At 32.2% G+C, this 23,666-nt stretch overlaps 1 protein-coding gene across 1 annotated transcript; it reads right to left on the reverse strand.

The window, feature by feature from the left end:
* Positions 1–997: 997 nt before the first annotated feature.
* LOC129217629 (ER membrane protein complex subunit 3-like) lies at positions 998–23,404 on the reverse strand. The gene is made up of 7 exons (XM_054851958.1): positions 23,094–23,404; positions 21,267–21,324; positions 15,371–15,569; positions 10,595–10,676; positions 8,798–8,877; positions 3,190–3,272; positions 998–2,119 (listed from the first exon to the last, which is right to left on the reverse strand). Exons 1-7 carry the CDS (start codon positions 23,240–23,242, stop codon positions 2,018–2,020), a joined length of 753 nt encoding a protein of 250 aa, XP_054707933.1. The 5' UTR covers positions 23,243–23,404; the 3' UTR covers positions 998–2,017.
* Between the last annotated feature and the right edge of the window lie 262 nt (positions 23,405–23,666).

Raw genomic sequence — 23,666 nt, forward strand, 5'->3', positions numbered from 1 at the left:
TCTACATTTTGCGGTATGAAGAATATTTTAAATTTCAAACCAATATTTAATTTGAGAAAATACATCAAAAGAAAACTATATTTTATAACCTTATGATAAAACAGTCATCTATAGTTAAAATAACTCGAAGTTTTTAAGTTTAAAAAAAAAAAAAACAGAATAATATAGTCTGACCACGGATGAGATGGAAAGGCAAATATCCGGTTTACAAGCAGAAATGAACACATCCATTAGTTTTGAGGGATACCAGCTTTTGCAAATGTGTGCTAGCCTTCAAATTAAGCAGAGTCACCTTAAATTGACGAAGAACACACATCATTTTTTTTTATTTCACCCCTTCATCTAGAGAGACTCGCCTTTGCTGGACGTTTGCTAAAAAACACATCTTCCACGGGCAGACTGTAGATATTCATTCTTATCTTATTAATCTTCATTTGTATCCTAGAAGTAACTGTCTAAAACTTCCTAAGAGTAACAAAAGTCAGATTCCCACCAGCAATGCAAAAAAATTAAAAATAGACTTTCTGCCTTGAATTTAGAGCAAAATGTCAGTAAAGAGGGATTGAGAAATTTTTTCTTTCATGCTCCAGCAAAAATTTCATTGCAAGATGTAATTTATTAAATTCTGTGTTGAAAAAGAGGATAAGGATTAGCAACAAACAGTTTTTACTTTTATAACGAATAAATGAATGAATTATCAACGTTTTAATGAACAAAAATTACAATTTACTGCAATTTTTGTAGTATAGGCCTGGTTTTAGCAATTTGCAATTTTGCGCATTAAAACGTTAGTAATTTTAGTATTTAGTTTATACTTCATTTGCATTTCAACCCTAAGATAAGTAAAATGGGGGAATTTCTTACCACAGTAAACTCTGAGAAGATAAAAAAAATCTATTCTTTACTTAAATCAATAAACAGTTACCCAGTGAAGTGTTTATTTCTGTTTAAGTACCAAGACAACAAACAGCAGTAAAAGAAAATATAAAATACAGGCTTTAATTTAAGAATTTATTTCATTGCATAGTAAAGGATTCAAAACTGATGTGCTACATGTAACAAAAGTGTTTAAATTTTTGTAAACAATTACAAAAAAGTACACAAAGCTGCATTTCATTGCTGACAATATTCATATTAATGTACAATAAGGCAAACAATTGATAAATATATTAGTGCACATACTCACAGCACACAATCCATTTTGGTGCGAAGTTTTCATGATAATTCTAAAGAAAATGTTCTTCAAGAATAAAATCAGTTTTTATTTTTTTTTCTAAATAAAAGTATTAAAAGATTCAACAAATCTGCATAATTTATGTTCCAAGAGCATAACTCTCAACTTAAACACATCAGTGAAAAAACTGATATAAATAATCTACTTTGATGTGAGGTAGGTATAACAAATTGACACGAATGCTCAAAATATATATACAAAAACAATTGCTTTCTCTTTTTCTTTTGAAGACAATGTAATTAATATCTAAATATATTAGAAGAGGGGATAAAAACTTAATCTACATCTAGTTTGATAAATAGAGATTAAACAAAATTACTTAAATTCAACACATTTGTAAAAGGAAGACCCTAATTTTTGAAAAGAAGAAAAGAAAACAAAATATATCAGGGGCTGAAATTTAAAAATCTTTTTGAATTCAGATAGACTCTTCTTCAAGCTTTATGTATTCAGACGTTAATTTTGAAAGAAGAAATCTGAAAATTTTTTGCAGAAATCCGGTCGTAAATTTTAGTTTCAGTATATAAATATGAAATACATTTTCATACGGAAATGTGAAAGATACATTTCAACTTCAAATTAAGCTTAAGTAAAATTATTCCACAACAAGTGATTATTTCCATGACCGGCAAAATGTTTGAAATTCCTACATATGATCCGATATTGGAAAATAAATAAACACGAACCTCAATATATATGAATGAATAAATGAAATACTTCATAAAATTTTCACTTAATTAATGAAATTATAGTTCCAAGCAATAACTTCTACACACTCAATAATCAACGAGCTCCTGTTTCGTGTGATGACAGGCCAACTAGATCAGCTTCAATATTTTTCAAAGCCCAAACATGATCACAGATTTCTAATGCTTCCCATTCAGCCTGAAGAGAACAAAAAATAATCAGTAAACATTAAAACTTAATTCAAAATGAACTTTAGAAAATCAGTTTCAGACTAAGAAAAACCACATTAAAAAAATCATTCAACTTTCTACAGTTATTAAAATGGCTTCCATTTTGTGAAACCTAGTGGTGACGCACTCATTAGTTAGTCATTCACCATTGGCCATCTGACACAACCAATCATTTTTGACAGAAAAAAAAAATCTTGTTTCTTGTTTCTTCAAATGGAATGGAAATGGCCAAGAAATTTGTATCCATCAAATTATGACAGGTGATTTTCAAGAATAGGTAATAGGAACTATATTGTCGCCTCAGAGCAAATTTACAGAGCAACAGTAAGATATCTTATCCCAGCAATAACACTAAGATATCTTACTGTTGCTATGAGGCGATGATATGCATAAAAAAGAAATGTTGATTAGGATGCAGTAATAAAGATATACATTTTATGGCCTATTTCTAACAGTACACTTATCATAAAGATTATTTGCAACAAATAACATTAGGTAATTTTTCTTTCTTTTCAATCCCTATTGATGGGAATTAGTAATCTGAGAATTTTGTATTTTAAGTTTTTTATTTTAAGTTCATCTATGTTGACGCTTGTTTCTTAAAAAACGTAATGCTACCCCCCCCCCCCTTTGTTAAAGTGAAATCGCTTAGCCTATTCTCGTTGTCAGGCAATCTGAAAAATCAGAGCAACATCAACTTTGGTCCAGTGAGAAAATCATGGAAATGCTTGCTGCATTTCCATGTTTTCAAAAATGAACCCACTGTTTTGAAAAGCATGTGTCCTTAGGATCCAGTTTCATGAGTCATTAAACATGTATGCACTCCAATTTTTTCTCTTTCTTTCCCCCTAAAGTTGATCACATTTTCCAAGTTTAAACTTTGGTAAGCACAATTTACGCCATTTTCCGACACTTATTGGATTATGACCAAAGGTTCAATTTCAAATGCTTCTAATTTTGACAGAAGGGATTACAAACAAAAGTATAAATCATACAACATTTGTTGCAATACACACATATTTTAGTTACACAGCTTACTTTAAATGCTTGTTTGGGGTCTGGAGGCATAGCCATAGCAGGTCCTGACATTTGATCTTGCATAGCTCTTGTTTGATCAGCAGCTAAAAAGGAAAAATGTAATTAAATTTTGATACCAAGTTGTAGATGGGAAGTCAAACCAAAAATATTTTCATCTTTGAAAACTTGAATATTTCATTAAAAATTAAAAATTACACAAACACAGAGATTTATATGACTCATCAGCAAAAAATACTTTTTAAGTGAAAAAAGAGATGGATTATCGCAGGAACTACATAAGCAGTTTTAACCATCGGCTAAAACCTGTAAAATTAGAAAATACCCGAAATATACATCTTACCTTTTGAAAAAAAAAAAACAAATAAATATTTGTTTAAAAATTACATGCTGTTGCCAACATTGTGGAGAAAAAAAGAAGCAAAGCCATGTATGACATTTTGAATCTAGACCATGGAAACCTTTAATATAATAGCCAAGCAAAAAAAAATGGAAAACCAACAAAAAGCCTAAAACCATGCATAAAACTCAAATTTAGAAAGAAAGAAAAATGTGCATGAGAAACTGCTTTCTACAAAAGGAAATGAAGTCATTTAAATACAATACTGTTCAGGTATTTTTAATAAGAAAGTTTTTAACAACTGTGCTTTACTTTTTGGGTTTACCAATTTATAAAGGTACATACATACAAGAATGACAAAAGAAGTACAGGAGTGTGTACCTTGTATAACACGGTTAATTTGTTCCGCGTAGTTTCGAAACCGTATTATATGAGACTTTTTTTGAAAATAACATTTTTACTTATTTTTAATACTAATTATGTATGTGCATGAGAAAAATCAGATTATAAGATGTATTGTGCTATTTCAAAACCGTGTTATATCGAAACCAAGTTTCATAAAAACAAAGTAAAAACTTGTTAGAGTTATCAACCATTAACAGAATGTGTTAAACAAAAATGGAATTCCATCTTTTTAAAATATAACATATGAGTTATATCAAAACCATGAAGCATTAAAATAAAGTATAAATACTAGCTTGAAGTAAGTTTTGTACTGTGTAATATCGAAACCATGTTATAATAATCGCAAATTTGGTACTGTAATATCAAAACTGTGTTGCAGAAGTAACGTGTTATAGGAAAAACGCCTGTATATTAAAACTAATTTATGTTTCACAACATAAAAGTTACTTGTGATAAAGATCTTAATACGTCTCTTTAATTAGCCCTGTTATCAATTATATTGGCATACATGCAGATAAAAATCCTACGAGAGCACTGATAGTGAATAAATTTCATGCTTGCTTCAGAGAAGACTTCACTAAAATTTTCATTATGATTATACTATTAATGTTATTGTTGTAAGGGGATACATTTTTGTAACTATGGGTTTTATATTTAATCATTTAATGGGGAAATTACATGAAATTTACTGTTGTCCATCCTAACCAAAAATAAAATTTTATTGCAGAATTTAATTTTTTAGTGTTAAATTGCACCTTAAGATTAAAACAAATGATTTAGTGAAATCTCAAAGTATCTAAGTGGTCTAGTTGCTGAGATATAAGTAAAAGCAGACCTTACAATTTCCGGGACAAACATGGCAAGTATAATAAGAGTGCTTAAAAAAAGCAGGGTGGTGTGGTGATGAGGCATGTAAAAGAATTCTTGGAAATTCGGTTGGCTTTGAATGCCATCGACAAAATTTAATCCCTAGAGCAGCTTCCATCTGATGGAATCTGGCCGTTAAAATGATCTGTGCAATTGACATCCGTGCTGTAATAGCAGCACATGAAATTCTGGGTGCCATATCAGGGGATCACACTAGGTCTGCAAAAGGCTAACGCACCTAACGTAGCCCCATTACAAAAACAAACAAACAAACAAAAAAAAAAACATTGGAAAAAGGAAGTGAACTAGCAAAAAATTCTAAAGTAGTTAAATTTACCATATAACTCTTACAGAAAAACTTCTGACACTATGTAAACATGTACTGTCTTAAACAGTACCCAAGTAGCATCAACTCATTGGATTTTGCTTGACCGATCATCGACTCCTCCTAATCTCATCGCATAATGCACGCTGATATCGTTACGATCAGAATCCGAGAACCGGTTTTCGACGAGCTGTTTTTTATCGGAAATCTATGTCCTTACGATCAAATTTTCCAATTAGAATTTGCTGGTCTAAATTTCATCGGAAAAAAAGATCGTTACGATCAAATTATCCGATTAAAATTTTCCGAGCTACATTTCATCGTAAAAAGAGATCGTAGCGATCATTTTTTCCAATGAAAATTTGCTGAGTTACATTTCATCGGAAAAAAAGTAGGTTGTTTAAATTTTCCGATAAAAATTTTCCCAATCCAAAATTTTTCGGAAATCTCCCAAGTGTTAAGTTTTATTATTCGAATATCTGATGATTGATCAAACGTATGGCTATATGGATCAACATTCAGGGTTGAGAATCGGAGGAAAAATGACTGATACTTTGACTCCGAATCCGACTCCTGGATTTTGGAAAGGTTTACTCTGACTTGTTTCAAAATCAATTCAACTTCAAATCCACGATTCTAACCCCGATTACCTCACTGGAATTGCAAACAAAATGAGACTCCGACTCTGGAATGACTTCTCTCCATCTCCAAAACAATTCGACTCCGTTCAATTTGACTCCCAAAATTACCGACTCTGACTCGGTTTGCAGCCAAAATAAATGACTTTGGCTCTTCACTAGCTGGCGCCACAAGCATTAACCCCCCCCCCCCAGCCCCACTGAAAAAATTATTACTTTCCGTTCAGAAATCTGTCATGGTTTTACCCCCAATAGATGGCGCCACAAATGATTTCCCATTTAAAACATTATTTTCCTCCTTGGTTAAAACATTTCTTGTCTAGTGGTTAGCATACGAAGTTCGTACCCCAGAGGCCGAGGGTTCGATTCCTGGTCAAAGCAATTTAGAGTAAACTCGTGAATCACGTTCATCAAAAGTAATAAATTAGAAATTAAATAGATAAGAAATTAAGTTAACAAGTTATTAAAAAAAATTAAGATATTAAATAATTGTCCCAAATGACGGATTCCAAAATGAAGTCATTCGAAAATACCCCTTCTGAAAATTTTTATGATGGCAGAAAAGTCACGTGATCATCCAAGATGGCGGACCCCTTTCCCACTGTTGAGTTGTTTTCCTCCTGCTTGTCCCTATATCACGGCGGTTACTACTTCTCATCGTATTTTCATCCTAAATTTATCGCCTCGGAATAGCAGTGCTCGTATATTGCTCCAAATCTCATCGTATTTTAATCCAAAATTCATCGCCATTGAACAGCACTGCTCGTATATTGCTCCAAATCTCATCGGTATAGGGATTAAAATTCATCGGATTTCGATGATCGGATTCTACTATTGCCAATGAGACATATTGGAGCAATTTCCGATGAAAACTCATCGGAATCCGATCATCGGCCGATCAAAGTTTGATCGGATTTCCATGAATGGCCGATGATCGGCTGATGAGTTGATGCTACTCGGGTAAGTTACTGTCTATGAGGGAGTACTAAGGGAGAACTACATTCAATATCCTGACAGCCCGGTTATCACAACCGGAGACAGCAGTTTGCATTTATTATTTATTATTGACATTTTTATAATTCTGAGGTGCAGACAGGAGAGCAAAGATGTTATGCTAAAAGCTGGTAATATTCGAAAAAAACCATAATACAGTGGAATCGGCTTAATTGGACCAACGGTTAATCAAACTAGCCATTTATTCCGACCAAATCTTAAAGAACCAAAACAAATCCCATTTAGCAAGCCTAATATTATTCGCTTATTGGGACTAAAAATCTGTTTAATCAAACCAAAGAACATGAAATAAAACTGAAAAAAATTAAAAATCGCCCTCTTGAAGCGAGTTTCAAATGGGTGAATGAACTTAACAGTTAGTGCAATAAAAAATAATAATGGTTCCTTGTAACTTCAGGGGTCTGTCCAGGATTTTTCACAGGGTCCGTTTTTTGTGAAAAATCAAATAATTTTGTGAAAAATCAATTAATTTTGTGAAAAAATCAAATAACTTTGCAAAAAAAAAAAACTTTTTTTTTTTGTAAAAACGAAATTTTATAATTTTGATGGTTCAAATACTGCATCATTATTGGTTGTTTTGCTAGCATTTGGGGGGAGGGGGGACATCGCTCTCTGGGAGATGGGCACCCCTCAAGTATCAATATTTATATACAATTCTACATTGTGTAGAAAACACAAGAAATCTTAATAAAGCGAAGTTAGCTTGAAAAAAGAATAAAATGTGATTCTCATATCGGATGTAAAAAAGATTGCACTTTTCAAAATGTAGGCATTTAAAGAAAAAAAAACGGTAAATAAAGGAGTTAATTTAAAGTCAATCATCCTTGTTAGCATTGGAAAAACAAACCCATATAATTTTTTACCAAAATAATAGTTACTGATAGCATCGCAGATATGCAAGTATTGCATAACAGGTGAGAATATTTTCTAATCAAGTGACTAAAGATTTAATGCCAGTCGCTAAGTGGCGAAGTTAACCCTATCTGAAGCGATCACATTTTTTCCCCACCAGTACTCCGTTTGCAGTTCTAAGTTCATTTTCTGATATATATTATTATTGTTTATTAAATCATGAGCAGGGAGAAAAGTGCTTAGGAGGCAAAGTGCTTATGAGCTGCCTTTTCAGAGCAGAGAAGATGGCAACAACGCTGCAAAATAGCTATGATAAAACAAACAAGCAAAATTATTTAAAACCAAACTGACTTTCAGCTGTTAATTTCTTTCAAAGGAACAAACAAGCATTATATTTATTTGGCAGTTAGTAGTTATTTATTGCTTGTAGAAAGGGCAGAAGTGCAGTTTTTTTTTTCTGTAAAACTAGCAGATTTTGTATAAGCTCATCCCTCTAATTTAACTTTAAAAAAGGTTTTAAAAATTGTTTTTATACACGGAAAAATATGCGTTATTTTGATTTCAGACTTGCTCTTTCAATAAACAATTTGTGAAAGATACGTTTTTGTTTATTAGAATTTTGTGAAGGGTCTGTTTTGGTTGATCGGGATTTTGTGAAAGGTCCGTTTTAGTTGATCAGATTTTTGTGAAGGGTCCGTTAACGGACCCAAATTTCCTCTGGCCAGACCCCTGAACTTTCAATTAAATCCAGCAATATTTGCAGGAAAAAATGGTTAACAAAACTCCCATTGCATGGTGACACTGTTCTAGCAAAGATCAAATTTTTAGTGAAAGTGCAAATTTTTTCAGTTCAGTAAACACGATCAATACATAAATTGAAAAAAAAAGAAATAGTTGTAAAATAAGCAATTTGCATTTCATTGAAATTTTTAATGACCAATCAGTACGTTTTTGCACTATTTTCCACTCTCACATCTTTAGTTACTTCTGGTTATCAATTTTTGGAAATAATCTATTGATGAAGAATTAAATAATAATTAAGGAAAAATTTCTCCCATGTTATATTTTGGTGCATGAAGCGTTACTTAAATCCAAACGAACACACTCCTGAATATATAACTATTCTTTCTAAAAACTTTTCAAACAAAAGTTATGATTGAACAAACCTACCATTGTTTTCTCCCAAAACCAGGGCGTAAATGCTTCTTAAACCAAAAACATTGAGAAAATACCAAGATGCAGAGCTCACCCTGAAACAAAATTTAAATTAATGCTGATTCCTTCCTTAGACAATAGATCTTTTCAAAAGCAGTCAACATTTCATTTAAAAAAAAAAAGAATATTGTACTTAGTTGATTACTTTCATAAATTGATTTCAAGTTCACACATATTTAAAAGTCATTGGGTATGTACTTCATTTGTAGATTTTTTTTTGGGGGGGGGGCAAGTTTCTTGGTTCATGAATTTAGTATAGTGTCATTTATCGACATGATAAAAGATAATTCTACAGAAAATGAAAATACGGAATTGCTAGAGAAAAATATTGTTTTATTCATTTTAAATGCATAACATAGCAAAAAAAAAAAAAAAAAAAACATAATAATGCAAATCATTTTGAATTTTAAAAAGTAACTTTTATTACTTTAAAGAAAAACAGAACTATCACTTAAAAATAAATTTCAGAAATAAATAATAGGTTGTTTTTTGCGCATTATGTGTTTTCATTTGTGTCCATTACAGGGTGCCTATTAACAACTTAAATGATTTGTTTTCAAAAAAATCATTGATTAAAATCTGAACTGGTGGTAAAGGGCCCTTTACTTTTGAAAGTGAGGGGCCAGTTGCCCCCCTCTTGTACAAGATGCCTATGGTGGCCAGGTAACTGTTTTAAATTAGTTCCTGTGACTTTTAGCAGTTGCTGTATTCTGCCTTTTATTTTCTTTTATAATGAACACGACAAGAAAAGCATAAGGCTATAAAGTGCTTATGCTAAAAAGCTACAAAGTAAAAGTCCTGGCAATTAAGGCCCACTTCTAAAGCATGTATATATTTGTAAAAAATAAAAAAAGAAATTTTCAAATTAATATTGCTTTAACAATGAATTTTCGTAAAAATTTAAAATACAATATAATCTTGATTTAATGATTGACATGGGACTGGAGAAAGTTATCATTATATCAAGGACATTGTTTAATCAAGCAGCATACACATTTAATAGTCAAATCCAGACAAGTGAAATGCATTGTTAAATTCAGGAAAATTGTTTTGGGTATCGTTAAATCGAAGTTACACTGTATGTGTATTTAAATTTATAAAGACAAAAAAATACTCAATACCACATTTCTTGCATTAAATTTGGTTGTAATTCAAACATTCATTTGTTATGTTTTCATTTTATATGGTAATTTCATATTAACCAGATGAAAAACTTACTGTATTTTTCTTATTATAGCGGATACAGAGATTTTATATAATTTCACAAGGAAGCGGGTAAGAAAGAAAAAACACAGGTAGCTGTCTGATTTTAAGCTACCATGTCTATACATCAATAGTAAAAATCTAATTTTTAAAACTTTGATATGTGTTCGTTTTTAAATGACTTGAGTTGAAAAAAAATAATTTGAATTAAATTTTTCTTATTTGATTTTTTTTCTGATTTTCTATTTTTCTGTATTTTTAGTTTTACACTTTTTAAAACCAGAATACAAAAACTCACTTTTTTAGTGATGTGCAACATTTGAGAAAAAGCTTTTTTTCACCTTTTTGCATTTAAGGCTCAATATAGGAATGGTTCAATTACTCAGTAGTAAATTTCAAAGAAAACAAAAACATACAACAGATACAGTTACTTATGGAACAGCAAGTTAATATAAAGAAAATAATTGCTAAACAATCTTGAGTTCAATACAGTTTGTAAATAATTCTAAAAATTTGCAATGACAAAAGAGCAGTAAAATCAACAATTACCATGATGCATCCAAAGACAACAACTCTATTCCTCTTTGCAGCATGGGCTTGAATCTCAATGTCAATGGAAATGGTACTTTAGCTAAAAAATACAATTTAATAAATTAGGACAAACCGGGATGTTAAAAAAATCTTGATTTTTTTTGAAATTAGTTTATTTTTAGTAAAAAAAAAGATGTTTTTATTCAATCAGTTTTCTTTAAAAGCTTTGAAAAGACTTTAAAAACTTCAATTACAAAAAATTTGATTTAAATTTATAAATATAACTACAGTGAAACCTCCGAATAGCGGACAATCAAGGGACTAGAAGTTTTGTCCGTTATTGGGAGGTGTCCGCTATTAAGAGGAACTACTTAATTTACCTTTTTCAAAATGGGCTGTTATTCCCTTTGTAGAACACAATCGAAACAATTGCGAAAGGTTTACTACATTTTAAGTCAAGAGTAATTAATCTGTTTTTTCTTAATAAAGGTATACTGACAGCACACACATTGTCTTAAAAAGCATTTAATCAATTAAAGTAATCAGTTAAAACAGTTTGACATCTCTTTTTTGCATTACCAACGGTGGCGATTCGGCGGAGCAACCCCCCCTCCCCCCTCACACTTTTTTAAGGTTAATTTACTTATTTTATCTCGAGTATCACTATTGCATGATTGACAGTTGGCAATATGACCTTGAATATGGGTAAATCTTTTTCATGTCTAAAAATTACACAATCCAACAAAACCAAGGCGCCATAAAGCGGACTACTACCGGCGCCGGTCTGCTCCATTGCATATTCTGAGAGCCCCAGTTAGAAAAAGCGCACAGTTTCCTCTTTTTTATCTTAACTTTTGAATAGTTACCCTTTTAATTCCAAGAAACAGTGATAAGGAAATGATGGGGGGAGGGGGGGATATCAGTTGTGGAGGATGAAAATCTTTGTAAGGCAAGCAGTTACTAAGATATTCTGTGGAAAGAAAAAAATAACGGAAGTGCTACGATCACAAGGGAAACTTTTTGTGAAATAACTGTCCGTTATCCGGAGTGTCCGTTATTCAGAGTGAATTACGTGGAATGGCCTATATTGAGGGACTGGGACTTGCAAAAATGTCCGTTAATTAGAGGTGTCCGTTATTCGGGAGTGTCCGTTAAGGGAGGTTTCACTGTACATTGAAAATTGATGTTTTCAAAAAATTACAGAAAACTTGTTGAACATTATGTGGAACTGATTTGAATGCAATTCAAATCCAATTTGAAATAAATGTCACAGAAGTACACAATAAGTATAAAAAAGGAGAAAAACAATTAATTGGGTAGCTTTATAAGAGATGAAAATCAAACGAGTTAAACGAAAAAATAAATAAATAAATAAAGTAGGATATTTTCAACTAAAATCAGATTAAAATAAATAAATAAAATTTTATTAATCCTTATAGAAAGTGTTTCCCCAAGACCTAAAATGGAGCACAGCATTTTTTGATAATAGGGCACTCCTTTAACTAAAAGGGCACTTTCTCAAAAGAATTTTGCTGTAAAAATGTATAAAGTTTTGTAGTAAAATCTTCTCACACCTATTTTAGTGGGCAAGGGTAATGACAGATTAATATTTAAAAACCATATTGAAGTGAATTTTTAGGGTTATTTCATGGTATTTTTAAAATTTATGTAGTCAGTAACATGATCTTTTTTTGCCATAACTTTTTAATTTACTGTTTGATTTGCAAATAATTTTAATTTGAAATGGTGTGTTGGTAGGAAAAGCTCAAAATAAAATAATATGCTAATCAAACAGGAAATTAAAAAGTTATGGCACAAAGGGTTACGTTACGGACTCCATATAAATGTCTAAATTACTGTAAAAAGACCCTTTACCTTTAAAGCAAGAAAATTTTCTTTTGTGATATAGTGTTGATAAAGTTAGAAGGGGCAAATATGGAATAGCTTTAAAATCATTAACAAAGAACTATTCCTCAAAATATGGAATGATTCCTAAAAATCAATATCTGATAAATTGGGGCATTTTAGGATAATTTGATAAGAGTTAACGTTGAATGTCTGATTGAAATTTCAACAATGATGAGCAATACCAAACATATACAATTGTTGCTTTTTCACATAATTTTGATGCTCTTTCAAAAGAAATTTCAAAGCAACCCAAGTTTGTTTTATATATACACTAGTGGTACCCGCACAGCTTTGCCCGTAATAGAAAAATTAAAAGGTCTTTTGGGTCGCCTGTATATATAAATAATATATGGTGAATTTTCTTGCCAGTTGGCTTATACCCATGTTACAGTTCCACATTATGATAATTTCATATCTCGTCAATTGGTTTGTGCCCATGTTACGGTTCTACGTTATGATAATTTCGTAATTTATTCATCCATCTTATGATATTTTTGTTCTTAAAATTGAAATAGAAAAAGAACCACATCGAATTTTTAAAAAATCGCTTCAAAGGGCACACCCCCACGCTACAAACTAACTTTATGCCAAATTTCATGAAAATTGGCCGAACGATCTAGGTTCTATGTGCGTCTCAGAGATCTAGACATCATACAGACATCAAGAGATCCTCCGGACAGAGAGACTTTCAGCTTTATTATTAGTAATGAAGATTGCAACTGCAAGCAATTTTATAAATTTCACTACAATTAAGCGGAAGAATAGAATCTTTAGCAGAAGCAAATGAAAGTAAATTAACATGAGAAAAATCACATGTAGGTCTACTAGAAAAAACCTGGGCAGATTTTTTTGGGCAGGCCTGGTTGGGTGAATTCTGATAAAATAACTTTTAAGAAAAAAAGGGACCAGTTAGGAGCTAGTGAAGTTTAAAACTTTCAACATAATTTCTTTAGTTAAAGTTAGAATAAAAAAACTCAATGATAAAAGAAAGAAAAAAAATCTACTTGCACTGTTAAACACCCTCTAACAAACGTAAAACATATTTTTAAGCTTCAAACTTTCTTTAGTTAAGGAGTACAGTAGACTCTCGTTTTATGCAGGTTAATTTTAAGCGTTTTAAGATTTGCAACCTTTATTTTATTTTAAAAGGATGAGTTTTGGTTTTATGCGGATGCGGTAGTGCAAACAGATAATTTTCCTCTCTTTTAAAATCCAATCTCCTAAAGATAGCACATTACACGTGATAAACTGCATTTTGGCATGCTAATAACCAAACGTGGGTCCCTGGAGACATTTTATGCGACTGGTTCCAGAACTCTTTCCAGAAGTAAAATTATTAAACTCACACAGCTCAGAACTTACTGGAAGAAGAGCTTTTAGGAGTGACAAAAGAGGCCAAAACCAACGACGATATTGACACTTCAGTGACATACAACCAAAAACGTTCAAATTGAAAATTTAGATCCATTCCTAGAAATAGAAATGATCTTTCTGATTTGTTAGTGAAGGAAGATTCTATCATGGAAATGTGATCATGGATGCGTTAATGCTCTGCAAAGAATTACAGAGAAAAATTCTTAATGACTGCCAAAAGACTATCATAGCCAGCTCTTCTTTATAATCAGAACACAAAATTAGTTTATGTTTTCTTTATGCATGTTGTGCAAAAAAATCGATATAAGTACACATTAAATTTATTATACAATTAGTCATCACTACCATGAAGTATTTTTTTATCTACCTAACATAACCCTTATTTTAACAGTACTATTAGTAATAGAGATGTACCGAGTACTCGGTAACTACTCGGTACTTGGCCTACTCGGCCAATATGCCGAGTACTCGGTACTCGGCCAAATTTTGATCAGATACTCGGCCAATACCGAGTAGTTGCAAAAAACTAAATATATTAAAATTTACAAAAAAGCTCAAGCATATATAATTTTCTGCAACCATTTACAATTCAAATTTAAATTTTGAGAATAATGAAGATTGAAATACTTCAATGGAATAAATCTTGGTTCGAATGTCTCGAAAGTTAATAAAACTTTTTTGTTAAAAATTGTGCAAATATGGAATTTTTGCTACAAACTAAAATTAGTTATAAGATATATAAAAATACCTTAGCTTTAAAAATAAAAGGAAATAAAACAACGTTAGAAGCACAGTGCAGGATCACTGCAGACACATTGTTTGGCGTTATGAGGAATTTCTTTTTCAATGCACAAAATGTGAGCAGGTTGATTTAAAGGCATTCGGCAAAAGTCGAATTTTTTGTCGTATGCCTTTACATTCTTTAGTTCACATGTTATGCACTGAAAAGACGATCCTTGTAACACAGAAAAACGTGTCTGCAGTGTTCCTGCACATTTGTTTTTTTGCTTTTAAAAATTATTTATGTTCAGCGAACTAGACCTATAATGAATAAATTTGTATAATTTGTTTTAATTCCAACTTGATAAGTCATACCTTTTATTTATTCATTTTTAATTTGAAAAATATTATTTTTGCAAAATTTTGTAGTTAAATTTCAGCAGGAATTTAGTTTAAAAACTATTATATGGACAAGGAGGTCTATACTACTATTTCAATAAGTTCAAAATTCATCGGTGTGTGTCGGTGGTCCTTCTTTCAACATAATTGGTACTGGGAAGCTCGGCCGAGTAGTGAAAGGCCGAGCACTCGGTAACTCGGTACTCGGCCGAGTAATAAAAGGCTGAGTACTCGGTACTCGGCCAAAGTGCTACTCGGTACGTCTCTAATTAGTAAAGTAAGACTAACAACGTTTACGCAGCATTTCCGTGGAACGAAATCCCCGTGTAAAACAAGGGTCTACTGTAGTTAAAAACTGAAATTCAAGTAACTATTAGTAGAAGAGCAACTTACTTGTAACAAATCCAGAAAATGTCCAATTAATCCAACCTCCAATAACAATCATTGGAAGAACATTGGTAAAGTTGCCCTTTACCATATCTGTCATAACGCTAGGATCAGTCATAGGGTTTTGAGCAGGAGGATTGCGTTTTTGCGTCTTGAAGTACCCTACCTCTTCATTATTGAAATAATGTTTTCTCAAAAGGAAGGCCTATAAATACAATAAATATTTAAACTTAAATGGTAAAAGCAGTCAAACCTTCAACACAGTATTATGTTTTGTGCCAGAGAGAAAAGTTTTCGAAATTCTTTATTAAATTTTCAAGTTTTCAGTAATGTACTTCTTCAAGGAACAGATTAAATTTGGTACAAAATTACTTTGCACCCCACGGAACTTCACCTTGAAGCATTTTTTAAATTTAAGATTTTTTTTTTCTTTTTTGTTTTTTAGTAAATTATATATTAATATTAATTTCCTATTTGTATGAAATTTTAGCAACTAACAGAATTATTGGGAGAAAAGATTTTTCACATCCCTTAACAATTCATGCCAATTGAAAGTTTGTTTCCTGTACAAGATGAAGTTTGTTTCAATTTTCTAAATTGATTAGTAGAACAGGAGACATCAGGGCTTCTAAATTAACAAAAATCCTGGTCTAAATTTAATTTTAGCATTAAGCTGAAGAGCAAAATGTTACAGGAGACAATGAATTGGTAAACGACTTTTTACACTAAAAAAAAGGGTTGTTTTGCTATGCTCAAGAACCCCTTGGCCTCTGGAGTAGTGAAATTTGGCTCAAGTTAGTTTGGAAGCTGCTCTTTGAAAGATGTTCCATACATTTTTTTAGCCTAATTTCCCAGTAAAAGTCAGAGAAAGGAGAAAAAAGCATGAAAGAATGCTTAAAGTATCTTGAAAATGTTACAAAAAACAAAAAGTCCAAAAATAAATAATCAAATAAATATTGAAAAATTAAAAATTGGAAAGTAGGGTATTGAGATGGGGGAAAATGTTTGTTGGTCTGTTTTTCTGCCCCCCCCCCCCCCAATAATTTTGAGTAAATTGTCAGGTTCGAACAATTTTTTTTGTTTGAAAGTTCTCTGCGAGGACGCTTCATTCCTATATTTCACTTTTTGATTTAAACTATTTTTTGTTCAATTTTGAACAGTTCCAAAAAACTTAACATTACCGCCTACAGGGAAATTCAAGGCAATTCCGAACAGTGAGGCGAATTTGCTTCAAACAAACTTTGTAGGAAAAAGCATTTGATGAAAAACCTGTATATAAAATATCTTTTTGATTTGAACAATTTTCCTTTCAATTTTCAACAATTTAAATCCTTTAACATTAGCGTCTACGGGGAAACTGAAAGTCAATGTAGATTCCGCACTTGAAGGCGCATTTACTTCAAACAAATTTTGTTGGAAATAGCTCTTGAAGACCAACTCCCGACACCGAGAATTTTGAGGCACCTGACTCCGACTCCTTTGCCCGACAATTAGTCAAACTCGGACTCTGACTTCCTAGCTTTGGCAAAAATTTATGCACCGAGGAAAAATGACCGACTCTGATTCTTGGACATTCGACTCCGACTCCTTTATCCTAAAATGAGATAGACTCCAACTCTGCAGCCATGGTTTTAACTGTGAAATAATTGTTGTTAATAAGACTTTTTTTCATTTTCACTCTAAAGTTTTAATTTAGGTATTCAGTTTTCGGCAAATAAACTCAAATTCATTTATGTTTCTACATAAAGATAGATGCAGACTTTTTTTTTTTTCTTGACCATGAAAATTATTTCTTTAAGTGGACATATTATATTTTTAAATATATTTTGGTAAGTGATTTAATTCATTAAAAAAAATATTTTTGGCAAACAGGGGAAAAAGAAACAATTTTTTTTGATATATTTATTTTAATGAGCTTATTAATTTTAATTATTATTTTTTCGTTTTGAAAGTGGTTAAAGATTTTTTTTTAATGGAAAAAAGTATTAGCTGCTTTGTTTAAAAGGCGCTGCTAATTTATTTGTTCATTTATTTATAATAATCTATTGACTAGTTTTCAGTACGGTTTCAGGAAAGGTAAATCTTGTGCAACTAATTTATTACATTTCTATGACAAAGTTACCATGGCTTTGGGCAATAAGAAGCCTGTAGATGTTGTTTACATTGATTTTCAAAAAGCTTTCGATAAGGTACCGCATGTTGCTCTACTTAGCAAATTAGCTGATATAGGAATAGGAGGGAAAACTTTCATTTGGGTAAAAAACTGGCTGACCGGAAGGAAACAAAGGGTAGTTGTAAGGGGAAATTACTCTAATTGGAGTGAGGTTTTAAGTGGGGTTCCTCAAGGATCAGTGTTAGGGCCTGTTTTGTTCATTGTTTTTATGAACGATATTCACAAAAATATTTCTGGGAACATGAATTGTTTTGCTGATGATGTCAAAGTTATGGGGACTGTAGATAATGAAGAACAAGCAAAACAGCTGCAAGAGGATCTAGATCATATTACGGAGTGGGCTGATAAATGGGGTATGGCTGTTAATGTTGGGAAATGTCAAGTGCTACATTTAGGGCATGGAAATAAGTGTACAAGTTATTATTTGCAAGGTTCAGTCATTAGTCAGGCAGACAAAGTTACTGATCTGGGGGTTTTAATAAGTCAGGATTTAAAGTTTAGCCAACAGTGCAGCATCGCTAGTAACAAGGCCAATAAGATGCTTGGGTTTATCAATAGATCTATTTCAAACAAATCTAAAGAAGTTCTTCTGCCCTTATATAGAAGTTTGGTAAGACCTCATTTGGAGTATGCTGTTCAGTTTTGGTCTCCTTATCTTAAGAAAGACATTAATGTATTGGAAAGGGTTCAAAGGCGAGCTACAAGGCTAATAAATGGACTTTCTCACTTAGACTATGATTCCAGGCTTAGAAGGTTAAAAATGTACAGTCTTGAGCAAAGAAGAGACCGAGGGGACATGATTCAGTTGTTTAAATTTATTAAAATGAAAGATGTTACGGGGCTGAAGTTAAGCACTGAAAACAGGACAAGGGGTCATTGTTTTAAGCTATTTAAATCTCAGGCTAACATGGATATTAGGAAAAATTATTATTATAGCAGGGTAGTGGAACCTTGGAACAGCTTACCGGAAGAGGTGGTAATGAGCAAGGGAGTAGACAGTTTTAAGAGGGCCATTGATCTTCACTGGGGATTGTAAATCGACTAGGACCAGTCTAGCTGGGCCCAGAGCCTGTTGCTGGTCGTCACATTTGTATTTGTATTTATTTATTTTTACACATCTAGATTTTTAGATGAGTGAGGTATATTTTATTTCTAGAAATCACCTTAAAATATTTAAAAAATATGTTTGAAACAATTTGCGATTTTAGCTATTTTTAAGAATATTGATCAGGTACTAGAAAGTAGTATGGATATACGGGAAAGTGCGCTCATTTAGTTCTAGATGGAACTTCTTGTCAAAACTAAGTTTGGTCATCTCCTTTTTAATAAGTTAATCTTACTTCTTTGGGTGGGAATAGGATTTTCATAATGAATTAATTCTTATTAAAAGGAGCTCTCTAATTAAATTTGATTTTCTATAGAAGGGTTTGTTGGACTTGCATTGGCTCTCCTCTGATATGCCCCCCTCTTGGCGAGATTTTAATTTTTCGCTCGATACGAAAATCGCCAATAAGGCGATAACTTGGCAACCCTGGTTTTGCAACTTGAACGCTGGAAAGTAGTTTCTCGAAGTCTGTCTTTTTGCACGTGTCTGTGTGGTAGGAGGTAGGTGCTCATATGTTCCGCTTTTAGAGTATTCTTTTTCTTGTTGTTTTTTAATGTTAATTTAGTTGAATTTTCTATTTTAATTATGAGTTCGGTTTGTGATGTTGTCCAAAAGTATCAATTGAAATTTTTGAATGAATCTTCTTTTTCTTTTTCGTCAGGTCGTCCAACGTTTGGATGTACCGGAGTCCTAAATAGATTTTTTATATTTAAACTAATTGAAAATAAAGAGGTTTTTTTAGAATTTTTAAGGGAAATTGGTTTACTTAAGAATGAAATGTTATGTTCTAGATGTAATTCTGTTATGAAAATTAAAAAAACTAAAAAATGTTCAGATGGGTTAATTTTTTTTTTGTAGAAAGGTTATTGGGGGTGTTGTTTGTGGAAAAGAAGCAACGATCAGGAGTGGGTCATGGTTTAGTTCTAGCAAGTTGAAAATAGAGGAGATTTTTTTGATAACATATGAGATTTTAATTGGGACCAAAACTGCTGATATTGAAAGTCAATATTTTTTTTCATCACAAACTTTAGCCGATTGGCGAAATTATATTAATGAAGAAATATTAAATTACATTGAATTAAAATCCGAACAAATAGGGGGGGTTGGGAAAGTTATTGAAGTTGATGAATCTTAATTTGGGAAAAGAAAATATAATCGGGGACATGCAGTTGAGGGACAATGGGTTTTTGGGGGGGTTGAACGGGGTTCGGGGAAAACTTTTTTGGTTGCTGTTGGGGATAGGGGTAGGGAAACTCTATTTTTGGCAATTAAGCAGTGGATACTACCAGGCACGACGGTGCACTCCGATTGTTGGAGGGCATATGATACATTGGGGGAGGAGGGGTATGAGCATTTAACAGTCAACCATAAACTTAATTTTGTAGATCCAGAAACTAAATGTCACACTAACACAATTGAATCCACATGGAGACACGTTAAAAGTACTCTACCAACATATAATAGATTAGGGGATTTTAAATTTTATTTAGCTTATTATTTATACAAAAAAAATTGTGAATACAAAAATGAGGATATGTTTGTAAAGTTTTTGGAAATAATTCGCGAAATTAATTGGGTGGAGTACAAAATACAAGTAAAATAAGGTTGTTTTTTTTGGAATTTTTTTTGTCAAAACAAACATAATTTAAATATTTTTGTAAAGTAATGATAATAAAAAATGGGATAATTTCCCTAAGAGCGGAACATATGTGCACTGCCTCACGTGAGAAAGTAAAAGAAAAGTAAAAAAGGTAAGTGAACATATTTTGAATTATTGTGTTTTTAGTGTGTTTCTGGTAGTTTGTATTTTGGTCTGGTTGGCATTTTTGTAGCACAAAAATGGTGTTAATTTCACATAAAATCTGTGACTTTATTGTATACTGAACGGAAGAGATCTGTGACTTATATCCGACTGTGATGTATATTAAAAGTCGGAGGGATAACGGACCGAGCGGCAGCGAGGTCCTGGCGAGCCCGAGGTCACATAGTACTTTCGTAATGAGACCGAGGCAGGGCCGGCGAGCCGAGGTCTCATTACGAAAGTACTATGAGACCGAGGGCTCGTATCCCGGAGAAACAACGGAAAAAAATTAATGCATTAATTTCATTAAATAATTAATGACATAATTTGAATTTTTCCTGTTGGCGCTAAAAAAGCATCGCTAAGAACGATGTATGACATATGACGTCATACATAGTTTTCTTGGCGACGCTTTTTTGGCGCCAACAGGAAAAAGTCGCCAAGAGGGGGGTATATCAGATTTGTTCCCTTGCATTTAGTCCTAATCGTAACTAATATAATGTAACAAATTATATTTTTGGCCTGTCTCGCAAAAGCGTAATGAAGTTCAAAATGCATAAATTTTACACCAAATGCATGTAAGTTAGCAGTTATTCCATCTTTATAACAGTAGAACACTGCAAAAAAAGTTACAATGTTTTACTATAGCAAGGCAAATGCAAAAATAACTTTTAGAGTAACATGTAGCAGATTTTTATGTTTTGGCACAATATTCAGTGCATAGTATGACCTTAACAAACATTTTAAAAAGAAATAAATAAATAAAAAGGATACAATTTTAAATAATTTTGTAGGATTAAGCTGAATAAAACCATTAACTTACTTGTCTGGGAATATATTTGCCATTTTCTCGAAGAAGTCGGCTTCTGATAATGGCTTGACTAGAAAAAAAAAGGAGAATTGTACACAATTTAAAAATAATTTGAAAAACAAAATGAACCAGTTTTTCATAGAAAATAAAAATCATCATGTATAACACTGGCCCACTTAGCCACTTAACATGAAAAAAAGTTGAACATAAAATATGTTTTACATAAATTTGAAACCATTTCATTTAGATCTTAATTCGTTTTCAAAAAATCTTCAGAATGTAGCTTATTGGCTTTAATTTAAAATTATAATATGAGAAAAATTTACCAAAATTTGATTCAACAAAATTGCACTAAATGTAAAAATTTTTAAAATGCAAATAATATATAATTTCTGAATGGACGGGAACCAGCCACTGGTCTCACGGACAACTAAACTCATAGTGGTCTGAAATAAGCTGTTCTCAGACCAGCAGACCACCAATTTCGAATGTTGACTGAAACGATTCAACCAATGATTTATTCTGTCATTGAGACGTGGGAGGATAACGGAACTGAAATTTGGTGATCCTGTTGAGCTTTTGAGGTAGAACAGCCTAGTTGTAAAACAAATGTTTGATGTATTATTGGTGTATCAGTTTGTTGCTGCCAGAGAATCATGTTGTGATATATTTTAATCATATTTCATTGCCTTGTATCTTTAGGGGTTTGGTCAGAGGAAATTTGGATATGTTACCTTTCACGAAGAATCGGGTCAAACAAAATGGACCCTTCACAAAAGTCTCATCAATGCAAAACAGACTTCTCCCAAATTATTTATTGAAAGAGCAAATCAAAAACAAAAATAATGTACATTTTTGTGTATAACTCTAGATACTTTTTGGTACTTTTTCTTAGGTTAAATTTGGAAATTAGCTTATACAAATTAATCCGTAAATTCAGCACAAAAAAAAGAAGAAATAATGGCACTTCTGTGATGCTTGACTTCTTGCTAATGTAGTTCGTTTATTTAAACAAAAAATTAACTTAAAATAAAGTCAGCAGTTTTGTGTTTTATAATTTTGTTTGCTTGTTTCATGCCAGCTGAAAGGAGGAAATCACCGGCTTTCAGCAGTGTCTTCAGCAGCCTCTTTCAATTGAGAAACTGTTTTGAGCTTCTGGCGCTACTGCACCAGAACCTTTCTTATGACTGCTGCTTAGCCATCGTAGGCTCAAAACTTTGCAAGTTCTGAAAAAGGGTTACATGTATGCTTTTCTGATCAAATTAAGAAATTCTAAGTTTGAAATGTTGTTTTAAAAGCCTTTATTTTCACTCTATCATCAAAGGCGGAACAAGTGAAGTACATTTTGGTGAAAAAAGATTTCTTCAAGGGGTATCGAACCCGGAATGATTTGCACGGGAATCCAATACGCTGACCACATAGCCACCGACCAAGCTGCTACAGGCGAAAAATCTCTAAGCTCTGCTTAAAACTTTATAGGATGTTTTCTCGAAATGTTCTGAATAGTGCGCTTTATTACTTTACTGTTTGGATACTCCCAAGAGGTACTACTAATCTGCTGAATTTCATTCCGATCTGAATTTCCGAGACCGCAAGGTCTCTGCCTCAGTGTTAAATTTGTGAAGAGAGTCGAATAGAATCCACTACGCCAAACTTACATTTACAAATCATATTTTATTTGGAGAAAGAAGCCCTAAACATACGTGTTTTAGAAAATATTTTGAATGTAATGTTTTAAAAATATTGTAAGCAGCAGTTTTAAACGAAATGTTTTAAACGTGTAACAACCCTGGGTTGAACTAAATTGGCCATTAAATAGAACATAAATTATTTACTAACCTATCCTGCACTTGGGTCAATTCAACTTTCTTGGGTGATGTCAGAAGAATCGAAATGTAATGCCTCACAATTCCAAAAAGAAAAGTAAGAACGACGATAGGTAGAAATACCCATAGTCGGATATCGGGATCCAGCAATAACTCAGTCATTTAAAAGATTTGAAACAGAATTCCAAAAATGATATATTGTTACAAAAGGAAAAATTTTAACCAAATTTATTTTGTTTGAGTAGTTTTAAATTGTGATGAAGAATTGATGGTCTAATTAAATTTTTGTCTCCGTTCCGCTGGAACGAAAAATAAAAAACGACATGCAACCAACAATTATTCAACTGTTGCCATATTTTTGTTGCTAATAATTTTGTATTTCATCCGAGGCTATCTCTGTTAATGTAATCTGAGCACAAAGAAACAAGTAGGATCTTTTAAATTTGTGAAATATTTAGGAAAACGCATGAAACTGAATGAAAACGCGCAGTGAATCAAATTAGTTGGTGAAATCATAAATTGGTAAAAATGCATGAAATCATGAACCGCTCGATCATTGCAGTCAAGAGAAAAAGATTCTTCCAGA

Source organism: Uloborus diversus, chromosome 2 (assembly GCF_026930045.1).
Source record: "Uloborus diversus isolate 005 chromosome 2, Udiv.v.3.1, whole genome shotgun sequence".
NCBI lineage: Eukaryota > Metazoa > Arthropoda > Arachnida > Araneae > Uloboridae > Uloborus > Uloborus diversus.